General features: G+C 42.4%; 1 protein-coding gene across 1 annotated transcript in view; it reads right to left on the minus strand.

The window, feature by feature from the left end:
* Nucleotides 1–26,182, minus strand: part of SEMA3A (semaphorin 3A) — a 376,079-nt gene extending 349,897 nt beyond the window's left edge. Inside the window, exon 1 of the mRNA XM_075345229.1 lies at nucleotides 25,566–26,182. Within this exon, the coding sequence (XP_075201344.1) occupies nucleotides 25,566–25,677 (112 nt within the window). The 5' untranslated portion in view covers nucleotides 25,678–26,182. The remainder of the gene's footprint in view (nucleotides 1–25,565) is intronic.
* Between the last annotated feature and the right edge of the window lie 375 nt (nucleotides 26,183–26,557).

Genomic DNA, 26,557 nt, shown 5'->3' on the forward strand with positions numbered 1-26,557 from the left:
TATTTTTGGAAAAACACATTTTTGGAAAAACAATTCATTGGATCCTTTTTATCCAGTTATATATTTAATTTATTAGCACAGCTGGTTTCACTCACCTCTCCAGCTTGAGAGCCATACCCTACATATCCTACCTGCTGCCAGTGGATCCCACTTTTCTGCTATGTGACGGGTCACAATTGTAAGTTAGTGAGGCCCTGTGACGTCCTGATTAGAGATGAGTGAATGTGAAGTTCGATGTTCATATTCAACACAGACTACACAAAAAAAAAGAAAAAAAAAAAAGTCCAGAGTTCGCGTGTATGACATCTGCAAACCATTCACATAAGCATCACTGTGCTCGGGTATTCTCGGTGCTCAACCCAGTATGAGCCTACCCACCCTTCCTCGGAAGTGTTCTATTTATGGCTGGCTGCATGTGGGCGGAGACACAAACTACGGAATTAGGGACTTCCATTGTGGTTCAGGTAACGTCCAGGATACAAACCAAACTAAATTAAAGTCTAGCTGAAAATGCCAAACCGAACTTCTACGAGTCCACTCATCTCTAAATTATGATCTCTGGTCTTATACGCCAGCTCAGGTGACTAGGCACCACCTGTATTATCAGTAGTTGGCATCCGCACCACTACTTTGCATTGTTCCTACTCAGCTACATTGCCACAGTATGTCTTCTGGCCTACTCAATTCTGCTAAATTGTCACAGTGAGTATCTTGACCTTCTTAGCTTTGATACATTGATGTGCTATTTTTTGCCACCTGACACACCCAACACTGCTACCTAGCTAGGCTATGCTACACTGTTCAACTCTGATGATTTTCCATCCATTGAACCTCCCGAAACAGCACTGATACATCACTGGGCTCCTGTCGCGGTTGTCTCCCTGCTGTTTAGAGACCAGTGACAGGTTTTGGACTGAAGCATCTCTTTTCCATCTTGACTTGACCTTTCCTATGGCGTCTCATGAGTTAATGTCAGTTTTCTTGCCAGCAGCTCTTAGCAGTGCGGGTCAGTTGTAGCTGCTTTGAGCCCACACCCCTTTAGGTTTAAATAGTGGAGTTTTCCCAGCAGTCCTTGCTGTTGATAGAATTCATTCTATTCTGGCCATCCTGGTGGAAGGAGCTGCTGGAGAATTGTTCTGTGCCCATCCAACTTCAACTTTGGAGTCTGTCTGCATCTGTGGACTTGGTTTGTTGAATCCTTCCATTTATCCCTCTTCCTTTACTTTTCCATCTGTGTTTAGTACTGCAGTGGTGGGACTAGTGACTCCTGCCGGCCATCTCACTAGCCAGGGGTGTTTGCAGTGCTAGTGAGGGATTAGGTATCCTGCTCGGTGATGGGTTGAAAAACCCCATATAGTGATACTAGGGAGCTCAGGTAAAAGCTTGAGGCGAGTTCAGGGGGATGCTCCCTCATACCTCTCCATAGCCATAGGGCCCACCATAGTTAAAGTGTCCCAGGTGTCCCTCGCTTGTTTGTGGTGCGTCAGATGCCCACCGGTCTGAGTGCATGTCTCATGCAATGCGTATGAACTTTTACTACATGCTTGATAGCTTCACTTTTTCATTGACCCACTCTGCAGAGGACATGACATACTCTGCCTTATTAGCAAGTCTACTCCTCTATGCCACTATCTTGACTACTCTATAGTTTCCTCCTGGACTCCTGCTCATCTCTGACAGGTGTCATACAGTATATACAGTCTCCATTTTTCCAGCCAGAAAACCATACTGCATCAGTATTTTCTGTTTGTGCTCAATTACAACTGTTCATCTGGATCTATCTTTGTAGAGGAGATATAATTTGTATTTCTATCAGAAGCAAATGCCATTATAACATGGAGATATGGGGTGAAGCCCAATTCAATATGATTTTGCTTCACATTAGTACTGAATTGTACTAAAAAGTTAATGCACTGCATTGGACCACCAAGATAGAAGGTAAGATTCATACACTGTAAAGGAGGTAGTTCTTACAGTGTCTTTTTAAGTAAACTAATTTCCTGTTTTATTACACCAGCAAAATTATATCTCAAGAGGAATCAACATTCAGTCCTTACAAGACAGAGGTACAACACATCTGTTCTGCTTGAAAGCCATTTATCATTGTTCTGTAATGGCTGACAAGAATCTTATGAGCAGCCCAACAGCTAATAGAGAATAGAATAATTCCCATAGAAGCATATTCATGTTATAGTACAATCCATTTCGTTTTTTCACATTTTTATGACATCTGCAAGTGTCCTCTGCAGTGCAGCATACTTAGCTCCCTCCAAGAAATCCGCAAAGGCACATACACGCCTGGGCTATGACTTGGCAGCATATACATATTTTCACTTAAGCAATAAGCCTTCCAAGCATGACATATTGTCTTTTCCTCATTCCTAAGCTGATAGGTTTCACATTTTCCTGTCACCACTCATAATGTGGCATAATGGAATGATACAGATCAAAACATTATGCTAGTGGAATGCTTTAAAGGAATAGATAAAGAATAATTCAACTATAGTTTTTGGTACTTCGTTGCTTTAAAAAACCTTATAGTAAATGTTAGCCTCAAACTATCCCTTTCCACTACAAGCTTGTACTTAAAATATTACAATAAAAGCAGCAATGAGGCATGGCGAGGCAGACAAGAGAAATCTATGTCTGATTTTATCTCTGCTGCTAATCCCTTTCATTAGGATACATACACTCAAATAATGGAAAGACGTCACTCACATTCCCTGTCAAATGGTGACAGGAGGCATGAAATTCGGTTTCTAGAAAACCCCGTAGGAAACTGACTGCTTCTTCCTTTTACTGCCTGAGGTGAATTTAAGGGTTAGAAAAACAAATGCTACTGAAAAAATTAGAGGATTTCTTTAACAGATATAGTATGTAGGTAAATGTCAAGCTGAAATACATCTGGATAGGTCGAGACTCGGAGCTTGAGAGATTTTTGTATTATTATTATTACTAAGTGCAGCAAAGATAAAGAACAAGACGTAAAATAACTGAATGCTATGAGAAAAAAATAAAGTTTTGACAAATGCAAAAGAAAGGTGGACTAGAAACAGGTACAGTTAGGTCCAGAAATATTTGGACAGTGACACAAGTTTTGTTATTTTAGCTGTTTACAAAAACATGTTCAGAAATACAATTATATATATAATATGGGCTGAAAGTGCACACTCCCAGCTGCAATATGAGAGTTTTCACATCCAAATCGGAGAAAGGGTTTAGGAATCATAGCTCTGTAATGCATAGCCTCCTTTTTTTCAAGGGACCAAAAGTAATTGGAGAAGGGACTCTAAGGGCTGCAATTAACTCTGAAGGCATCTCCCTTGTTAACCTGTAATCAATGAAGTAGTTGAAAGGTCTGGGGTTGATTACAGGTGTGTGGTTTTGCATTTGGAAGCTGTTGCTGTGACCAGACAACATGCGGTCTAAGGAACTCTCAATTGAGGTGAAGCAGAACATCCTGAGGCTGAAAAAAAAGAAAAAAATCCATCAGAGAGATAGCAGACATGCTTGGGGTAGCAAAATCAACAGTCGGGTACATTCTGAGAAAAAAGGAATTGACTGGTGAGCTTGGGAACTCAAAAAGGCCTGGGCGTCCACGGATGACAACAGTGGTGGATGATCGCCGCATACTTTCTTTGGTGAAGAACCCGTTCACAACATCAACTGAAGTCCAGAACACTCTCAGTGAAGTAGGTGTATCTGTCTCTAAGTCAACAGTAAAGAGAAGACTCCATGAAAGTAAATACAAAGGGTTCACATCTAGATGCAAACCATTCATCAATTCCAAAAATTGACAGGCCAGAGTTAAATTTTCTGAAAAACACCTCATGAAGCCAGCAAAGTTCTGGAAAAGTATTCTATGGACAGATGAGACAAAGATCAACCTGTACCAGAATGATGGGAAGAAAAAAGTTTGGAAAAGAAAGGGAACGGCACATGGTCCAAGGCACACCATATCCTCTGTAAAACATGGTGGAGGCAATGTGATGGCATGGGCATGCAGGGCTTTCAATGGCACTGGGTCACTTGTGTTTATTGATGACATAACAGCAGACAAGAGTAGCCGGATGAATTCTGAAGTGTACCGGGATATACTTTCAGCCCAGGTTCAGCCAAATGCCGCAAAGTTGATCGGACGGCGCTTCATAGTACAGATGGACAATGACCCTAAGCATACAGCCAAAGCTCTCCAGGAGTTCATGAGTGCAAAAAAGTGGAACATTCTGCAATGGCCAAGTCAATCACCAGATGTTAACCCAATTGAGCATGCATTTCACTTGCTCAAATCCAGACTTAAGACGGAAAGATCCACAAACAAGCAAGACCTGAAGGCTGCGGCTGTAAAGGCCTGGCAAAGCATTAAGAAGGAGGAAACCCAGCGTTTGGTGATGTCCATTGGTTCCAGACTTAAGGCAGTGATCCAAAGGATTCGCAACAAAATATTGAAAATAAAAAATTTATTTTTGGGTTTGGTTTATTTGTCCAATTACTTTTGACCTCCTAAAATGTGGAGTGTTTGTAAAGAAATGTGTACAATTCCTACAATTTCTATTAGATATTTTTGTTCAAACCTTCAAATTAAATGTTACAATCTGCACTTGAATTCTGTTGTAGAGGTTTCATTTCAAACCCAATGTGGTGGCATGCAGAGCCCAACTCGCGAAAATTGTGTCACTGTCCAAGTATTTCTGGACCTAACTGTATATAGATAATGCAAAAACCAAAAAAGGGATGAGGACACAAAGGGAAATCTATTTAGCCACCTAAAATAAAGAACAACAATCTGGACACATTTTATTATTCCTCTACCAATATGCAACTCTGTCCACACACACCACCCCGACTCTCTAAACACAGGACGTCTCCTCTTTCTATGGAGTCAAGGCTGAATGGTAGAGTTATATTGAACTTTTTCTGAATTCTTTAAAAACTCATGTGACAATGTTAAGCCAGCTTTACACGCTGCAATGTATCTAACAATGTGTCGGCGGGGTCACGTCATAAGTGACGCACATCCGGCATCGTAAGGTACATTGCAGTGTGTAACAGCTACATGCGATTGAACGGTAAAACATTCATGAAATACACGTCGTTCATTTCTCATGGATTGAACGTCAGATTGTTCATCGTACCCGGGGTAGCACACATCGCAGTGTGCGACACCCTGGGAACGATGAACAGATCTTACCTGTGTCCTGCGGCTCCCGGCTGGTAATGCGGAAGGAAGGAGGTGGGCGGGATGTTTAAGTTCCGCTCAGTTCCGCCCTTCCGCTTAAATTAGCCGGCTGCAGTGTGACGTCGCTGTGACGCCGAACATCCCTCCCACTCCAGGAAGTGGACGTTCGCCGCCCACATTGAGGTCGTATGGATGGGTAAGTACGTGTGACGGGGGTTAATCATTTGTGTGGCACGTCCAACAAATTGAACGTGCCACACATACGATATGGGCGTTGCAAATCGCATACGATATCGTATGCGAATCTGCAACGTGTAAATCAGGCTTTACTCTGTTGCTAATTGTCAATGCTATTTTGTATTGTAATTACGTTATCTCAGGATATATGTAAAATGTAATTATGTAAAAAGGCCTAACTAAAGGTTTTCATTAAGACTGTGGCAATATTTAAACTGTTGATCAGGACTTACAGTAACAAGTGGCCACAAAGCAATGTAAGGGGCTGCAATGGGCCATCCTATATGTTGCTTATATCAGGCCACAAGTGGAACACATTTCATTAAATGGGTGGGGGGGCGACCTTACTATTTTCATATTGATGACCTATCCATTAAAAAGTTTATAACTGTCGAGTCTAGGACAATACTTTTTCATATTTCCGTACCTAAAAAAAACACTAAAATGTCTCAGCTGTTTCCCAAAACAACTGTAAAAGTTTATACCACTAAGTTTCTGATTTGACTATTGAATTAAGCATGTTACAGTAAAACAAGTTCTGTACTAAGAAAAGGATTTTGGTTTCCACCATGGCAAATTATGGGCAATGTCGGACATTATAGGATTTACAAGTTGTCTGCAAAGTTTAATTTTTATATAGTGAGAAACTGTATATCTATACTAATATTCCAAAGGAATAAAATATTTTTTTTTTACTTCTACCTTTCCTTTCAAATTATACTTATCCCAGGAAATTTGATTCACAGCAATGATTTTCTCCACAAATCAAATGTGCTTTATTATGCTCTTGAATGTCTCTAAACTCCAGGGCATAATAAATGTAAAATAGAGAAAATGAAGAAACTTCTTATACTCACCTCTCCAACCCCTTGTCTTTTTATGGTCCTACATCTTCTTATCACCGCATCACATCTTATCACCGCAGTGCTGAATCCCTAAATGCCATGTCACACACAATGAGATCTCTAACGAGATCGCTGCGGAGTCACAGTTTCTGTGATGCAGCAACGATCTCGCCAGTGATCTCGTTATGTGGGACACCTACCAGCGATCAGGCCCCCGCTGTGAGATCGCTAGTCATTGTCAAATCCAGACTATTTTCTTCAAAGGCGATGTCCTGCTTGGCAGGACGCATCGCTGTGCTTGACGCCTACCAACGACCTCCTAATAGGGTCCCACCGCAGCTGAGATCGTTATACAGGTCGCTCATCGTTACTGTGTCGTTGGTAAGGTCAGACTGTGTGACATCATCCTTATCAGGTCGTATTGTTGTCGTGATCGCTAGTAAGTCATTGTGTGTGACTGGGCCTTCAGTCCTTTCATGCTAGGCTGGGTTTTCTTTATCTTATAATGCTTTGGACATTTCTCCACAAGTATGTGGACAGACATGATGCCATGATGTCACAACATGAGAATTTTCCTTGCTCTACAAGGGCTGGAGAGGTGAGTGGTACGGAGTAGAACTATTGTTTGGCTACTCTGCATAGAAGCAAATTACAAAAAAAAAAAAAAAAAAATCATCTACATTTGAGCAAATGCAGATTTTTATGCAAAAAAACACAGATTTAATACGAGGGAAAATATTTAGTAGAATCATTACTGTCAATCTATAATTCTCTCTCGCTGTAGTGGATACAGTACATTAGAATAAACTCCATAAGTACATTCGTGAAAAGAATGCGTACAATGAAGTACACACACGAGGAGTGCTATATTCAAAAGTGTCACTTTTATTGTTACATGCATACAATGCAGATTTTTGTACTATTTCGGGAATAATTTAATTCCACTGAAATATATTCGCTCAACTTTAATTATTATGCTTGCTTAATTAGCGACACCAAACATCATCACAGTCCACATTGGGGCTCACAACCTGAATTCCTCCAAGTAGGTCTTAGGAATGTGGAAGGAAACCGGAGTACATGAAGAAAAACCACACAAACATGGGGAGAACATAAAATCTTTTTGCAGGCATTGTCCTTCGTGATTTGAAGCAAGCACTGCAAAGCACCAGTACTAACCACTGAGCAACTACTGTGACAAATATTCTTTTTTAAACAGTTAATCATGTTTTTCAACTAAACTTTACTTCTCGGATTTAACTATAATGTTCTTTCTTCCAGGCTATAACATGAAAATATCACTTAGTCAAGGAAGATGTCTAATAACAGTAAATTTTCTTAAGTGTTGTTTTTTTAATGGTGCTGTTAAATCAGGTTTTAAATGCACTGAAGTGAAAACTGTTGCTGTGTCTTCCGTGCTTTAGCTAGATGCCGAGACAAGTTACATGTATTTATTTAACTACTCCGTTCTTCCCAATTAATCTCCATGGTAACATAGTCACAGTGCCCTAGCGATGGAATCTTTCAGATATGTTTATTCTTTGAGAAGTTATTAATTCCAGTGGCTTTACTTCAGCTTCAGTCTTATCCATCCCCTTAAAAGGTTCATTGTTTAGAAAAGCTTTGTTAATATTTTAACAGATCATTTTCCGAAGTAAGAAAAATCTAAATGAAGTTTATGCCCATAGTAAGAAAATGCCAAGGGACAAATTATGATGGCTAGAATAGGTACAGCAGTTCCGAAATGACACATTTTATGTGCTATAGCAGGTATGCAATGCTGACTGCCCATCGAAGTGGTCAAAGGAAAAATAATCAATAAATAAGCACCGGGGTCATGTGTACCGAGAGGCCAGGGATGGACTACGTTTGATACTTCTCTCCAACACCACAAAAGAGCTAATGTGGCAAAAATTTCTGGAAAAAAGATGTGGTCCATGAAAAAGGTGAGAGAACAAATTATGCATCAAATCTTACACAAACAGAGGGTTGGTTTCCATGGAAAGATTGAAGTGTCCAACCTGACCACATCCAAATAGACATCCAATGGACTTGTGAGCCTCAGAACTGTATTATGAAGAAATAAAAGAAGCAAAAATGGATTAATTTGTCAAGTTTTATAGCACAGCATGAGCAAGGCAGGTATGGATGCATTTCATCATTGCAAATGAAGGTATATAAGAGGCAGCAGCGTGATGAACTGGACAATATTCTACTGCAAAACATGGAGTCCCCTAGCATTCACATAGCCACCTACCTACCGTAAATGCTACTGCAGACTAACAACATGCTGTCACAGCAACAATATCACCTAATTTCACTATCATCTTCAGCAAGAAAATAGAATTAAACATACTGGTAATTCGGTTTCTAGGAAGCCTCCACAACAGCATCACAGGAGGTTGCATGATTTCCCCAAAGTGGTCAAATAGCCCCTGCCCATTACCTAAGGGACCACACCAGTATGAATGTTTTCTGTACTTATTTACAGAAAGTAACACAGGAAGTATATTCATAAATAAGGAAGGGCAGGAATTACCCATGCTGTTGTGTAAGGTTTCTAGAAATCGAATTACCAGCAAGTCTATTTCTATTTACTCTAATCACCCTCCACGACAGCACCACAGGAGGAATACCAAAAGAAATAAATGTCAGGGAGGGGCTAAGGCCTAAAGAACGTTTCTCCCAAAAAGGTCAAATATTTTTTGGACTCTACATGCGATCTATAATGTCTAGAAAAGGTATGGATCGAGGACCAGGTAGTGGCTTTGCGGATCTGCTGGATAAAAGCACTAGCTTTCTTAGCCCAGGAGATGGACACAGCCCTAGTAGAGTAAGCTGTAAATGATTCCAGTAGTGGTGGATCCTAGCTACAATAAGTTCCAAAGAATTCTTTCCTAATCTAGTTAGCAATGGTACTTTTTGATGCCTTCTTGCCCTTATTCTGCCCACAATACTGAACAAAGAGATTCTGATCTTTCCTCCCTGGCTCTGACTGCTGATGATACTGAAGAAAGACCCTCTATACATCAAAAGAATAAAAACTTCTCATCTTTCATGTTAGACAGATTGTGGCAGAAAGAATTTTGAATAATATCCTAAGACATTTAAAATTTTGATGTCACTTTAGGTAGAAATAAAATGCATCCAGTCAGCGAACACTGCTGTCTTATAGAATTCTTAAATAAAGATCCCTGATTGAAAGGGATTGGAGTTCACCGATTCTCCAGGCTGTTGTGCCTTCAGCTAGGAAGGCCACTTTCCTAGATAATTTCTCAAAGTCCACTAAAAGTAATGGTTCAAATGGAGTCATTGTTAAACCAGTGAGAATGATATTTAGGTCCCAGGTTAGAACCAAAACTAATCCATCTTTGCTGAAACCTAGAAGCTGCCATCATATAACTTTATCCAAGGATGATCCACCAGATTTTGTTTGAATAATGAACTAAAGGGTGAGACCTGTACTTTAAGGATGCTGGGACTCAAATCGTTCTCTAGACCATCTTGAAGGAAACCCAGGATCTGGGCTTCATCTGGAAGTAAAGGACTGCACCATGATTAAAAAGGATTTCCATATTTTAGAGAAGACAACATTCTTGACCTTCTTCCTACTCTTCTGGAGTGTAGTTATGATTTTGTATGCGAGTCCTATAGCTCTCTAGGATGAGGATTCAAAAGACATGCAGCCAGATGTAAGATCTTGAGATCTAGATGTCAAATTGAGCCCTGGTGGAGAAAGTTGTAGATTAATGAGAGAATAAGTGGACCTTTTGACTTAAGGCTGTTCAATGATTTGGAACCAGCTATTTTTAGCCAGGGGGGCACTAGAATTGTTTTGACTCTCGATTCTGATCTTCTGTAAAGTTTTTGGCAGGAGCGAAATTGTGGGTGGGGGGCGCATATGCAAGCCTGAACTCTCAGGGGTGCATCCACTGCTATACAGTTTGAATTTCCTTGTGTACCATCCCCCTAATATCCTCCTTTAAAGATAGTTTCTCCTTTCAATTAGCCTTCTCAGTACAGTTCTGCCACAAAGGTTTTTACAGAGTGTCCAAAGTTTACTAATGCAGATGGCACGCTTATGACTTAAGATCTTAGCTTTGCTCTTTTGTGCAGTATCCTTATCCTTCTAAAAAGAAGGTATAATTATAAGTATCCTGCTACAAAGGATAGACCTACCCGTGCTAGGTATACTTACTGGGACTGGTATAGTGCTGGGCTCTGCAGATGAGGGGCAGGAAGAAGCTGCACCCTCCATAATTAGGACAAGTTTTACCGTGGATGCCTTGTGTCCAGGCCACTTATATAAGTGACCGGGAACAAGCACTGCATCCTCCATGGATGTGACTTCTTTTACTGGTCAAATAAGACACTGCAGATGCTTGCTACGATGGGATGCTTTGGGCACTGAAATCCAGCATACATTCCACCATGGAACGCAACTGGAATTGCATTGAGAGATAATACATCGGGCGTAATTTCTGGTCCTTCCCACTCTGTAAAGAAAAAGGGAAAGGCTGGGAAGCAACAGGAGGGCCCCAGCCTGGCAGTCATTCCACTTTACCACCAGGGCACAGGAGGAATGGCACTAGCCCAGAGGAGACTGGAGTGACGTGAAAGGAGGAAGGAGCACAGGAAGCCTTCAGCCACCTGGCTAAAAATGGGTTTCTATCACCGGCCATAAAGCCTCATAGGATGACCTCCTCATGCCGCATTAGAGGTGGAATGGAATCCATGCCTCAACCAGTAAGTTTTTTAGGCATGTCATAGATTAGGAGAGAAAATAGCTGAGGTCAGATGGGTGCATGGGGAAAAAAAAAAAAAAAAATAGGGATAGATGTATCTTCATCCAGAAATAACTTCAAGCTGGGATCGGATGAACCTCACAGGTTTGCTATCTGTGTGATCATAATTTACATTGTGTGACATGCTTATTTATACACACTCATTTTAAAATGTAGATGATCAAAAGCGGTTTCCTTGGCCTTGTATATAATAATAATAATGGCAATGTATCCATGACAAATCGGATGCAATACGGATGTTCCATATGGGAAATGTAATACCCAGTGCAGATAAAGCATACAGCTACAGGTTGCAGCCCCAGCTCTGTGCTTATCTAGGTTGTGCATCAAAATAAGAGGTACCTCATATGGCTTTTTTTAAATTATTTAAAATATTGATGTAATGCAATTTTGATGTGGTTTTTTTTTGCCAGGAGATGCAGTATTGGTGCAGGAATTTGGTGTATAACTTCCACCACCAAATCTGCATCTCTTGGCAAAAAAAAACCAAAAAAAAAAAAAAAAAAACACACCACACAACAAACCATGGTTTTCTGCCAGGAGATGCAGGTCTCACTAAGCTCAATGAGTTACCAAAGGTGAGTTTACCTGCAGTCACAAGTGAGGTACCATAAGAACCTCCAGCTGTGACCACAGATAAACTCAGTGATGTCACAGCTGAGACTCAGTCACTGTCTGCCTGAAGTTGCTGCTGACAATCATGTTCTGTAATGTGCCCGCTGTGACTTCAGGATGTGGCAGAGCTGATATGGTCATGTGTCCTCGTGTGGACTTGTAGAAAGAGTGTTTTTTTTATATAATTTCAAATAAAGGATTTTTTCAGTGTTTGTGTTTATTTCTATTCACTTACAGTATTAGTAATGAGGGAGTCTCAAATACCCCATTCCCATTATTAATCTAGGGTTTAGGGGCAGCAGTGAGCTATCATTAACCCTTTATATTACCCTGATTGTCACTGCACTGGGGCAATTTTTAAGCTAAGGGGCCCAATAACCATGGGCCTCTCCTACCTCTGAATATCAGCTCCCAACTGTCAGCTTTATCTTAGTAGGGTGGAGGGGACTGCACGCTGTATTTTTTAAAGTATTTATTTAAATCATTTTTAAAAACTCGCATTGGTTCTTCTTATGTTGATACACAGGAGGCAAAATAGGCACTCGGCTGGGGACTGCAACCTGTAGCCGTCTGCTTTATCTGCCCTGGGTATCACAATATACTAGGGACTATGTGCCAATTTTGTTATTTATTAATTTTACACAACAAAATAAAGAGATACAGGCAGCCTGTGTAATTCCGACCAAATGCAGATGCTGTCACACAGGGTGGGGGCGAGTTCTGACTGCAACCAATCACAGATGCCGGGACTGATTGTGGGCAGGGGAAGCAGTGAATATGTATGAGAGTAAATGAGCGGACCCAGAAGCAGTTTGACAGTCCTGCGGGAGACTTGGTAAGTATAACTGTCCTGCTTTAACCCCCCCTAGTAGTTTGTACCCCCCATTTTACAGCACAATGTTCAGGTCCCCATAGACTTATATGGGGTTCAGCATCTGGGCAGTGTTTGGGTTCATAGCCGGTCATGAGCCGGACTTTTTTGTGAAGTCCATCCAGACCCGCCAAACCTGAACATCTGCTGGTTCACTCATGTCTACTAGTGAATTAAAAATTGTTCAATTTTCACTCAGACAGAACACATCCGTATCATACATCTGTCTGAACGAGCTGTAAAACTCAGTAGATGCACAAATTAAATTAATGATTTTTTATGGTATTTGATAGGAAACAGAGCAGAATGGGCAATAATTTAGCAAAGAAGAGACCAGTTTGCAAGTCAGGATAAACTTCTCACATTCTGGATTTTCCATATGCCGTCTCTCACAGTTTGCTCTCTGCAACATGACCAACATGACTTACAACTCACATTCCATTTTTATGTGCTATGCACTTATTCTTGGAAAGTAAAAAAAATGAAAGGAATATATCTTATCATAAAGGTAATTTGCTTATGATTTCTCTTCTGTAGAATTTCCATAGTGGAAACATTTTCTATACAACGGTTCATTCCAATATTTTCCTAAAATACTATTGCAAATAAGCTAGAATGTATATTACTTACATCACATTTGGTTGCTTGTCTTTTAACCATGATCCATTTTGAAATGAATAGAGATAAACTAAGGACATAGAGTCTGAAACGCATCCTGGTTATATCCACTATGCAGGATTTTATCATGGAGTTAATTCACAAATGGATTTTTAAATAAATATAAATAAAAGTTTTTGATTTTATGAAGATTTGGACAAGCTTGCTGGATATCCTTTCCCTACTAAAAGGGGTATTTACATTTCAGAGACATATACCATAGCGATAGTATATGCTGTAAATATCTGAAAGATGTGTTTCCCACCTGTAGAGCCTATTTTTTGCATGCATGTGCAATTTCATTCATTTCTATGGGAGTTCTGAAAATAGCTAGCTGTATCTTTTTCAGTCATTAATGGCATATCCTCTGAATATGCTATAAATGTCAGGGGCATTGCAGCTATAAGTCCCCTCACCTGGCAGCCAGACTGGCTTGCAAAGTCTCCTTAAGGAGAATAGTGTTCCCCCGTGGTCCCCACATAGCTTTCTCATGAGCCAGATCAGACACCCCCATACTTTGCACTGACGAGGGGCAAGCACCCCGAAACACCGTGTCTGCAAATTGGGATTCTGATCTGGCTTATATATCCTGAGTCATATTGCAAAGGATTGTTGAAAATCCACTTGTGACTTTTAGGATCGCTACTTCCAATAGGTGGCGCTGTGCTAGAGTTTGTCTCCTTTACTGGAGAGACAATTTGGATTGTTAATACCATTTTAAGCATTTGATTCATGTGTCATTACAATGCACATACAGTGCTTAATGATTAACTTTACACTCCTAGAAAAACACATAGGTGACTCTGGTAATGGGATATTCTAAAAAGAAAATGTTCATGACCTTACATACTTGTCTTAAGGATCCAAAGTTTGATGCCACTTTGGAAAGAAAGATATCAGCTGATGAACAAAGATGAACACGACCAGGGGCCAAATGAAGAAACAGTACCTTCGCTTCACCTCATGTATGTCAAGTGGCAAGAAAAGTAGCTGCTGATAAAGGAATTCCATGTTTAGACCCCAGCTCTTAAAGGATCAGAGATAAAGGCCTGAAAATGCAGGCATAAGAAATGCAGTTTCAAGTTACTCCATGTTGGTTTCATATTCTGGAGCTATCGGCCAGACATGGTATTGAGGAAAAGAACTGTGTACTGAAGTGGGACAACACTTACTAAAAAAATACTTGTATCTAGAAAATAAATTGGGCAGTAATGCAGAATATAATGGAAATGACAAAGAAATAAAATTGCTCAAACAAGACTATAAAATGACATGCAATAAACACTTAATCTAACCATCTTTAATTTCTCTGATTCATAAAAACACGTGAATAGCTTGACATTTAAATCAGCTGAGGACATATCGGAAAGTTCACAAACAGCAAAAACTGTACTATTGGAGCATGACCACCAAAGAAGATACAGGGTGGAAACACCTGGATCAAGCTAATTGAATTTTAGATATACTTACCTTTACATTTATTCCAAAGCTGAAAACTTTATAGTCTAGAGCAGGGGTCTCAAACTCATCTGGGTGTAGGGGCTGCATATAGAAAAAAAAAATTGAGAGGGGCCGCATTCCTTGCAGGACAAAGTGACCAAAGTGACATTTTTCAGGAATTCATGGTTTTTTTTTTGTATACACCATTTGGATCCCTTTTTTGAACATTTTTTGCTTGTTTATTATATGAAACCTGCACTTTTTTGTTTAGTTAAGTCTATACCGTATTTTTCAGACTATAAGATGCACCGGACCATAAGACGCACCCTGGTTTTAGAGAAGGAAAATAGGAAAATAAAATTTGAAGCAAAAAATGTGGTCATGACACTGTTATGGGGCGAGGATCTGCTGCTGACACTATTATGGGGGTAATATCCCCAAATTCTCTACTAAGGTACCCCATCCTGGTAATGATCCTCCTGCCTTATGTATATATTTATGTCCCTCATCCTGGTATAGCCCCATCTTGCTATATACTGCATCCTGGTATGTGCTCCCATCCTGCTATATACGCCATCATCCTGCTCATATACCCCCATCATCCTGCTATATGCTGTCATCCTGTTCATATACCCCCCATCATCCTGGTATATGGCCCCATCCTGCTCATATACCCCCATCATCCTGCTATATGCCATCATCCTGTTCATATACCCCCATCATCCTGCTCATATACCCCCATCCTGCGGCACACACAAAAAAATAAACGTTTACACTCACCTTTCCTCTTTCCACGCAGCGTCGCTCCTCCTCCTGTCTGTGCCGGCAGTGCTGTGTTGAGCCTGCCACGTTCCCTGCAGCACTGCGATGTATTGTCCTCCAGTCTGCCGGCGCGGCTGTGAAGACACACGTGCGCACAGCGATGACATCATCGCTGTGAGCACCGCTAGTCTCCAGTCCACACAGCGCGGCAGGCAGACTGGAGGATATCTCGGTGGTGCAGGGGAATGGTGAGTACATTGATTCACTGCACCCTGCGCTGATGATGATGCGCGGGGGGCAGTGAATACAGCCCAGCATGATCACTCCAGGCTGTAGTTGCCAGGGGTGATCACGGCCGGCTGTTAATTATGCGCGCGTCATCCCACCCACCCACCCATCAGCCCCGGCTTCAGCGCTGAGAGATGGGTGGGAGGATGGGCGTGCATATGTAATGAGCGGGCCCACGTGGTCACAGCAGGCGCTGCTGTTGCCTGCTCGTGCCCCCGATGACAGGCTGCACCACAGCACCCTCATTCCCCGCAGCCATGCCCTACATTCAGACCTTTAGACGCACCCCCCACTTTCCCCAAACATTTGGGGAAAAAAAGTGCGTCTTATGGTCTGAAAAATACGATATATAAAAAAGCATTTTTAATGGCAAAAAAATTCATGCTTTTGTGGCGCCCTGGACAAGCCAGGACGTCAAAGGTACTGCAACAACACACCCCAACACACCCCACACCCCGGCTAGGCACATCAAGGTCAGACAAAAATCTTTGTTGCCTCCCTCCAGGGGCTGATGTCCTCACCAGGGGGTGGAGCCAGGCAGTGTGCCCCACCCACCGAGGAGTTCACAGTCCTAGAGGCGGGAAAAGGAGGGCAGTTGAGTTTGGAGAGTAGAGAGTTCAGTTTGAAGTTGAGGAGTGAAGTGGCAGCGGAGCAGACTGACGGTGTCCGGGTGCGTGGCCCGGGCACATACAGCAAGGTTGGCAGACGGTGGTGACTGTCTGAAGGAGGGGCTGATTGACGTGAACCGTAAGGACCGGGGATGGGCGGTGGCCCGCCGGTACCGGATCGGGGAGGGAAGAGAAGCCAGTACCATTCGGCAGGGCCTACGGACCCCGACCAGGCTTGGAGTCGCTGTAAAATCAGTCAAATCCGTTAGCAAAGGGAACCTCCGGGGTTTCCCAGCAGTCAAGACCTGATTGAAGGCAACCGCTCAACCGTGAAGGGAAATACAGTCACCGCCAAGGCTACAGTTCCCAGGGCCAGAGCCTGCGGGCAAAAGGGGCTCCCTCAGCATCCATCCAAGCTGGGGAGCGGGTTACCGGTGGGAAGCCACCAGAACCGAGAACACAACACAGGTGCAGGGAAAGGCAGTCACCGCCAACCTACCGGGAGAAGAACCACTGCAGCCGTCTGTGGGACCCATCCATCCAGCCGTTTGTTTTACCGGAGACTTTGCATTCATCATTGGCTGAGTGAGTACCACTGTGCCGTGCGGCACCGCGCTGCCCCCGCGACCCTGCACCTCACCAGGCCCCGTAATCCGCCTGCCATTCCTCCATCACCGGGCCCCGGGACAACCAAACCCCCTACCCACGGAGGGGAAAAACAACACCCAAGCTGCTCCCTGTCATCGCTCCCGGGATCCCCGTCTAGAGCAGCGGTGGTGTCACAACCTCACCACAACCGTGGGTGGCGTCACGGACAATAAATCCCCAAAACCATTCCCCTTTTCACTCATGGGCGAGGAGCGCCGTTCGAGTCCCCAGATCCGGCCCACTGCTCGAGCCACCAAGCAGCAAGTGAAGCAACAGCAGCGCCGGACCCGAGCGTGGTGAGCGCAGCGTCCCCTCCTCTGCCCGCGACACTTTATTTTGAATTCTGTCACCTTCTTGTAATATAGTTTTAAAATTAGCAGCATCATAAAGCAATCTTAGCCAACATCTTGTAGTAATGTCCCCATCTGTGTGCCCTGTAGTAAGGTGCTCATCCTTGTGGTATTGTGCCCAGTAGCATTGTGCCCATCCTTTTAATATTGTGCCCATCCTTGCGGTATTGTGCCCATCCTTGCGGTATTGTGCCCTGTAGTATTATGCCGATCCTTGTAGCATTGTGCCCTGTAGTATTATGCCCATCCTTGTGGTATTGTGCCTCGTAATATTGTCCCAGTAGTATTGTGCCCAGAGGTTTTATGCCTATCCTTGTAGCATTGTGCCCTGTAGTATTATGCTCAACCTTGTGGTGTTGTGTCCATCCTTGTAGTATTGTACCCAGTAGTATTTTGCCCATCTTTGTAGCATTGTGCTCAGTAGTATTTTGCCCATCCTTGTGCCCTGCAGTATTGTATCCTGCAGTACTGTGCATATCCTTTTAGTATTATGCCCTGTAGTATTGTGCCCAGTAGTATTGTGCTCATCCTTGTGGTATTGTGCTTCGTAGTACTGTGCCCATCTTTGTAGTATTGTTCCCTGTAGTATTGTGCCCATTCTTGTGCCCTACAGCATTGTGTCCTGTAGTACTGTGCCCATCCTTGTAGTATTGTGCCCATCCTTGTAGTATTGTGCCCATCCTTGTAGTATTGTGCCCATCCTTGTGCCCTGCAGTATTGTGTATTGCAGTACTGTGCTCATCCTTGTGGTATTTTGCCCTTTAGTATTGTGTCCTGCAATATTGTGCCCACTCTTGTAGTATTGTGCCCATCCTTGAAGCATTGTGCCCAGTAGTATTGTGGCCGTCCTTTAGTAATACGCAAACAAAAAAATTCTCCTCACCTTTCCTCCGTTCCCTGCGTGCCCATGATCAGTGTTTGCAGTGTTTTGGATGCAGCATGTGTTAGCTGCGTCCAAAACACTGCGATGTACAGTACAAGCAGAGTGGACAGGATTTCTAAAAATCTGTGCTTGTGCATCCTGCAGTGAAAACTGGCCTGCGGTGTGGCTTGCAGAGGCTGCAGCATGTGAATTTATTTATGCTATAAACTCGGAGTCGCATGCCCCCCCTAGGGAGATCACAGCGAGGAGACTGCAGCACCCCAAACCCTGATCGCGAGCATGGGCAGCTGCGGGCTCCTACAGAGGAGACTTGCGACCCCGCAGGTCAGGACTCGCCACGTCCAGGACGCAGCTTGTCCTGATCGTGAGCATATACCTGCAGGGCCGGCTCCAGGTTTTTGTGAGCCCCATGCAAAAGAGTCTCAGTGGGCCCCATCTTCATGTAGAGACGTACATACACAGATACATACAGGCATACATACACATACATATTTGAAGACAAATTCACAAACACACATATAAATAGACATAAAGCTATACACAGTCATATACACTGGCATATAGATATATACATTATGCATGCATAGAGACACATTACAGATATTTTTAATATGAGGAAGCCAGCAGCCTCACTCACCTCCCCTCTTGTCTCCCATCAGCTCATCCTGGGCATGTTACTACATAATGTTCGTCACCTTAAAAGACATGGCCGCGCACAGTGCACAATGACACTGCTGTATATACAGCACAGAGGAGGCTGGGGGAAAAGACATTACTGGAAGGCATATACATTAGGGGGGGGGGGAACACATGTTAATGGAGAGACATAGAGGTTACTGGGGGGCATACAGTACTGGGGCTCACACAGGTCTGAAGGGGGGGCATACAGTACAAGGGGCTCACACAGATCTCCACATGGGGGGCATACAGCACAAGGGGCTAACACAGGTCTGCAGAGGGTATATAGTACTTGGCCTCAAACAGGTCTGCAGGGGGGCATACAGTACTAGGGGCTCCCCCAAGGTCTGCACAGGGGGCATACAGTACAGGGGGCTAACACAGATCTGCAGATGGTATATAGTACTGGGGCTGATACAGGTCTGCCAGGGAGCATACAGTGCTGGGGGCTCACACAGTTCTGTGGGACGCTGACTACAGCGTTGTGGCTTGTCTCTTCTCTCTTCAGCTGTGGGATGGGGGAACTAACTCCACCCACAGATTAAACCCACACAGTGGCAGCACAGCAGCGCGCAGGAGGGAGTTAAAGAGCCAGCAGCCAGGAAAGTGCGGCTGACAGGTGAGCACCCCGCGGTCCCCTGAAATCGGCCCGAGTGCTGCAGAATAGACGGAAAGTGGGCCCCCACCACCTGTCTAGGATTCCGGCACTCAACCAGGTGTGCCGTGTGCTGACTTTACTACAATAACATCATTTGCGGTGCCGCGCAGAGGAGCTGTCTGTGTTATACCAAAGGCTACTGCTGGCCAATCAGATGCAAGGAGGTGATGTTATATAGCGACGTCACTTCCTTGCATCAGATTGGCGAGCAGCAGCCATTGGTATAACACAAACAGCTGCTCTGCATGGCACCACAAATGATGCCACTGTAATAAAGTCCTCCCGGCGCTGACCCCCGTGCATAGAGCTGCAATTATCACAGGGTCTGCGGGCCGCAACAAGCAGAGGGCGGACTTTTTTTTTTGCACATTACATCCAAGCATGCTGTTGTTACTCTCAGGGAGCGCCATTCAAACACTGCAAGCGGCTCAAACAGGGCTGAGCACCAAGTGTACCTGAGCACAGCTTTTCTTGCGTAAGTTTTGTTCGCACGTAAAGCATTGGAATCCCGAACCTTGATTTTTGAATTTAGTGTTCAGTTCGAGAACCAAACCTCAGGTCTACTCATCTCTAAATATGATCACCATCTCCCTACTTCTATACTCCACAGTATTATAAGCTAGAAAAGCCGAAAAAACAGACTTAGTCCTCATGCAATCTATTTTTCATGTTCATGCTTTATCTATGCTTTCAACAGACAAACCCTGATTCAGTGATGAAAATCACCCATACAAGCCTATGGGTTTGTGATGCTTTCCATGTCATTATGTGTTTTCCATTTTAACAATGAAATAGAATGCAATTTTACTAAACATATTAAAAAATCAAGTGATGAAACACTGAAGGAAAAAAGTACACAAATTGAACTCGGATAAAAAATTGGTCACTTTCTTAGACCCAATAAGGAATAACGTTTGGAACACCATTCTATGTCTGAACTGGGTGCAAAAACCTAAAAAAAATCACTATGGGGAGATAAGGTATGCACACCAGTGACTATGTAAGGGGAATACATGAAATAGCAGAAACTGCTGTGTGAATACTGACTTGAAAAATCCAATAGCTATATGTAAGAGTGAAAATGTGAAAAATGGAATCTGCATTACTGCCATGAACATATGAATCAAGAGAAATTTAGCTACTGAATTGATCAATGCAATAGAGCCCCAACACTACGCCAAAGTATTTCTCTACGTTGGGGTCCCTAGCTTGTGTGTGTCCTCTCATGCAGTTAAAAAACTTACCGTGTATGGGAAGCTGAGACCCAGGCTATTTATGCGTATGATATGGATTGGCAATAGGTGTGGTTGGGGAGGGTTCACAAACGAAAAACTACTAACAATAAGGAATAACGTTTGGAACACCATTCTATGTCTGAACTGGGTGCAAAAACCTAAACTTTCTTAGACCCAGACATCTAATTGAGGCCTATGGCCAAGTTCAGACAAGTGCTGCACTTATCAGAACATTCTCGTCCACAAATTACGGAAGTAACTGGTTCCATAAGTGCATCTGCATAGCGGCTTGGTACAGGGGCTGACACACAGAAGGCGTTGAATTCCTGACATCCAAACAGCTACAGTAAGAAACCCTTCTTCATTATTTTACGAGGCTGAGCAAAGGATAATATTTAGTGGCTATACCAGTTATTGAAGTTCATGGTTGCTCAGTCTCAGGCTATGTGCCCACGCTAGAATGTCCCTGCGGATTTTTTTGCCTGAAAATCCGCGACTTTCGCGGCAAATCCGCACCCGCGGATTTGCCGCGAATTTACCGCGGATTTTGATGCGGATTTCATTTTTTTTTTTTCCCTATTCAAAACCAAAAATCCGCACCAAATCTGCACCAAACAATTGACATGCTGCAGATTTTTCCGGATCAAAATCCGCGGCAAATCCGCAGCGGAAAAATCCGCAGCATGGGCACAGCATTTCCAAAATGCCATTGAAATGGCTTGGAAGTGCTGCTGCTGCAGATTTTCGGCAAATCCGCGGTAAATCCGCGGCAAAATCCGCGGCAAATCCGCGGTAAATCCTGTAGCGTGGGCACATAGCCTCACTGGGGTAAATAAGATTAAGCTGCATTACAAATTACAACCACTGTGCTTGAAACCAAAGAAATGGTTGTAGTACTCAATGAAGTGCTGTAGACGCAAAGCCAAATTGAACCCAGACCTGATGTTGATGGCCCATCAAAAAGATTAGCTATCAATATCAGGCTATAGTCACATGATGTCATGATTGTGCTTAAAGCTGATGTCACATCTAGGGTCAGGAGGTCTAAGTGTTTAATCTATCGATCGCAGGTCTTATGTAGAGCTCACTTGATCATTATCTTGCATATGTACTTTTCTTTCTATACTGAAGGGGTTAAGAACTCTTTCCATGCTGAGAATTCTCAGCCTTCATTTCAGCTTGTTATTGTAGCTCCCTTCTGCTATATCTACCCACCCCTGGCTTCACTCTATGCCAGATCTAGAATTTCTATTTTGACCACTGTGGAGGAGCTCTTTTCTGGTTAGCAGAGGCGTTCATTCCTTTTGCAGCTGCGCAAATTCTAACTGGAGAGGATCTGGGAGCCCAGTCATTGCCTTGCCTGTGTGTTTCTTTGCTCTTCTGCCTCTGCCGCTTCTGCTGCCTTAGAGGGAAGAGCGACATTGAGGCAAGTCGTCTCCAAGAGTATAGCAAGGTAAAGACTCGGGCTTCTTCACTTTTAGGGGTAATCCTGAGGACAGCGATTTGCCAAGGGATCCTTTGAGTGCAAACTATCCCGGCTACCTAACAATTACTGGCATGGCATACGAGTGTATAAAAACTGAAAAATAAAAATCAGTCTCATTCTCATCTAGAAAAATGAAACAATATTTTTCTCACTTGCCATCCATGTTCAACCCATTATTAAACTCAGCAGCTATTAATCACTTACAGGACCATTTACAGTTTCCTTTGCCACAGAATTGTAATGTATCCATAACAAAAAATTTCAATGCAATACTGTGGCTCCATATGCCATCCAATTTTATTCTCACACCCATCTGATTTCAAAGTGAATAACAAAAATCGGATAGCACTCATCTGGTGGTGTGTGAGAGCCTTCAGAGCTCTGGAAAGCACATTAACTCAAACACCCTCCTATGGTTTCACTAGTAGTAATAGTTAAAGTAGGAAAAGAAAATCTGAAGGTCTTGTGAATAATGATATCCATCTTTTGAGTTATTGTTTATTATTAGCACTTGAAGACGCAAAAGACCAAATTGGACTTTAAATGTGAAATACATATTATCTATAACTGATGCAGTAACATAAACTTAGCCATCCTTCAGAGACATGTCAAACTCAGAAAGTGCCCCTCGTTGTATAACTCAATGTACCGACAGTGATATATATTTATTTTCTTTATATAACTCTTCTGTAAAGTGTTTGGTTTGTAAAGATTGTTTTTATTAACAGCTAAACAGTTGACTAGTAGTAGCACTAGCTTTATACCACTTTGTTATGTTTAGGTACAATATACAGTAACATTTCATTGATCAAGTGGAAATCTGACAATGAATTCTGGACAACCGGCCAACTGTGTACCTAAAAATATTGCATTCATATGAGTCCAAGAATTAAAGGAAAGTCAGTGAAAGTGATTTAACTTCTTACTGGAGGTAAAGTGCTGACAAAAGAAAACAAATTGAATCATTATTTACTGTAACATTAGTGTTACCAAGAAGTTATACTTCTGTTCAGTACAACAATTTATAAAGTTGTTAAAGAGCGGAAGGTAATCAGAAAAACTCTGGAAAAGAAAATTCAGCCTGCCCTAGAGATTTTGCCTCAATAATATAATGCATGGCTTGGGTTCAGAATAAAAAAACCTGTTAAAGACGTAATAAATAAGTCCCTCATTAAGTCTTGTCTCCTTACAGGATGGAATCTTTATAGGGAGAAAATAGAGCTGTTCTATAGTCAAAAGGTCTTTAGAAATAGAAAGACTGAACTAAAAATGTCATTGGAAGTGAAAATTTACTATCTGCCCACATTTGCATGTCCAAATGGAAAGACCAAGCTCCTGTTGAAAATCAGCCAATATTCCATTTTGCTCACGTGCCGAGTTGTGTGTCAGGTCTTCCATACAGAAGAGCATTTTGCATCGTTATAAATCAAACATATGGTTAATGTCTAAGCCACTAAATTTGCTGATGGTCCTCTTTCATTTCAGTCACCTCAGTAAAACGGAGTATGCATGTTAACTTTTACCACTCAGACATGTATTTGGCAGCCTGAGAAATGACAGAGCAGCAATGGACCTTTGAAAACTAGTGACCATAGGAAATTAGGTTTGGCAGGGATTTAACCCTTCATGAATCACTCTGGAAATGTTTTTGGAACAAGTGCCCTACACATTTCAAATTTGACATCTAATTAGTTTTGGAGGAAAAAAAACAACAATAACAAGCCAAAAATTCCTATTATTCCTCCAAACAAAATACCTACAAGAGGCAACATGGCTTTTACTTCAACAAAACATTTCTACGTGTGGATAGAAAAGCCAATGGACAATGTGAAAGAATGACAAAAGGAAAACAAGGACAAAGTGTATTCTTTTACTCCGCATGAGTCTTCTCCATTTGCAAACTCTAAAAAAAAAAAACCTAAGAGCTCAATAAGTAGGGCCCTAAACTAATTGTAGGAGGTATATAATAGAATTTGCCTTCAGCCTGGCTTATAATAAGTAACAGGAATCCTCACTTCACACAAGGCAGTTCAGCCTACTCATTTACTGTCTATTATGGCAAGCTCATCCCCAAGTGGAATTTTATTGCATACCATTTTATTGCTTTCCTACCTATTTTCATTCTAGACTGTTTTATTGATGGGGGGAGTGACAGTCTGTAGATATTGTATGCAGAAAATTAGACTACAAAGAGTCAATGCAATTAAGGTTCATCTCATTATATGTGACAGTTTTATTACTGGCTGCCCTTGTTAACACATTGGGAATGTGCAGAGAGACAAGTGTACAACTTTGGATAATTCACTTTATGGGATTTTATTGCAGCAAATAATTTTGTCAACTTTTGATTAGAAGAGATCTACCTTTGACTTCACCTGTTTATAGTGGATTGACATCACCTGTTTATAGTGAATTTACATCATCTGTTTATATTGGATATAGTATTCGAAAATTTACTGATAAATTATGTCGATATAAAAATATTCTTAAGAAATAGACACACACTCAAGATAAAAGATTTTATACAATGGGCGTTTGTAGCGTCTACAGTCAGTTAGTTCTCTGACATGAAGTGTGAAAACAGCATTCTGGTATCACAGATGTGTTTTTCACACTTGTGTCATATCTTCCTATGCCTGAGAAAGCATGCTGATACCACAATAAAACATTTCCTCCAGCACAGGATTTAGATTATATAACTCTGCCTTCTTTATCAGAATGAATCACACACACAGGATCCTACATTTCAGGCAGTATCTCCCCTTCCTCTCCAGCTCTCTCCATATTTTCCTTTAATGACCCTTATACGTTCCTATGTTCCATTGTGTGCTAGAAAGAAAAACCAGTAAATGTTTCCACTCTCAAGGCTGCGGTATCACTCCAATTTCAGTTATGGCATGTTCACCTTTATAACACAGTCATATATTACCACTAGCTTCTTTGATTCATTCCAGATTTCACATTGTTTCAGTCTTTATGTGATCAATCTCAAGTGAGTCCATGGTACATAAAAAGCGTTCCCTTCAGCCCTATTTACCAAAGAAATTAAGCAAAGCACTGTACACACTGGCACAGGTCCCAAGTATTATAAACTACAATATATCCATGCTGTATTGTCCCCAAATAGCACAAAGCCACATCTCGACGCTTACAGTAAGGTCTACTGTATGTGTAGGATCATCAGACGGACTCTTCGCAGACTCCTTATACCACTACAACAGAGGCATCCATTCCCACTATTTCATAAAGGACCTTATTCAGCCACGTGTGAAGATATATAAACTCAGCACTTAAGTGACACGATAAAGGAACTGGCTTACCTCTGTAGGATAATTTCACCCTTGGCACGTTATTTTTGACATTCTGACAGTTCACCCTTGACGATATTGATACTCCCAAGAAAAGAAATGCAATCCCAGTAAAAGAGCCCATGCTGAGGAGCAGTCAGGTCTGCTGCAGTCTTGGTTGAGTATAAGGGGGTCTTACAACTCAGGAGAACAGGTGACTTAGCTCAGTCTCATTGCAGCAGTCTAGGTAGAAGAAATCCCCTCATCGTTCCTTGAGGAGCAGGCATAAGATTGGAAACTTCAGAGCTGTTGAGGAATAATAAGGCAGCAGGCACTGGATAATGAGGCACAACTGTTGTGTGGAAAGCAGAAATGAACCAGTGCTGCAGTGCTGGAGCTTAAAGATCCATTTGTTTCAGAGGAGATCTGGTGGAAGAAACTAATCCTGTGCTTCAGTAAGTGTGTGGGGGCTGAATGAGAGGAGAATGCACAGAAAGGAGCCCAGAGAGCAATGCTGCTGACTTTTCCTGTCCACATGCAGAGAGATGACACAGGATCTCCCAGACAGGTTTTCCCTACTACAGCAAAGGCAAACTGACAATGGGAGAACAGGCAGGCTCAACCCACTGCCTTTCCCTGCTGTCACACAACACATGCAAAAACCATCTAGGAGAGATGAGAGGAGGGAACAGAGACCTGCACCAAGCATGTGGAAGGCAAGCAGCCACTACCTAGAGGCACAGGCGCCACTACTTTCTGCAGGATAGGAACTTTTAGCTGAACTGTCCATCCTGGAAACTAAACCTCGCTGCTCATTTCATAGATAGAAAGCTACTTAGAGGGCATCTCCATAAACTTTGAGGCTCGAGTAAAAAAAAACAAAAACGTCTAAGGCTATGTGCACACACTGAGCACTTGGTTGCAGAAAAAAACATGTATTTTTTATGCGGTTTTGGTGCTTTTTTAATGTAATTTTTGCATGCGATGTTCATGTACTTGGGAAGAGGGGGGATGCTGAAAGAATT

Source organism: Anomaloglossus baeobatrachus, chromosome 4 (genome assembly GCF_048569485.1).
Source record: "Anomaloglossus baeobatrachus isolate aAnoBae1 chromosome 4, aAnoBae1.hap1, whole genome shotgun sequence".
Classification (NCBI taxonomy): domain Eukaryota; kingdom Metazoa; phylum Chordata; class Amphibia; order Anura; family Aromobatidae; genus Anomaloglossus; species Anomaloglossus baeobatrachus.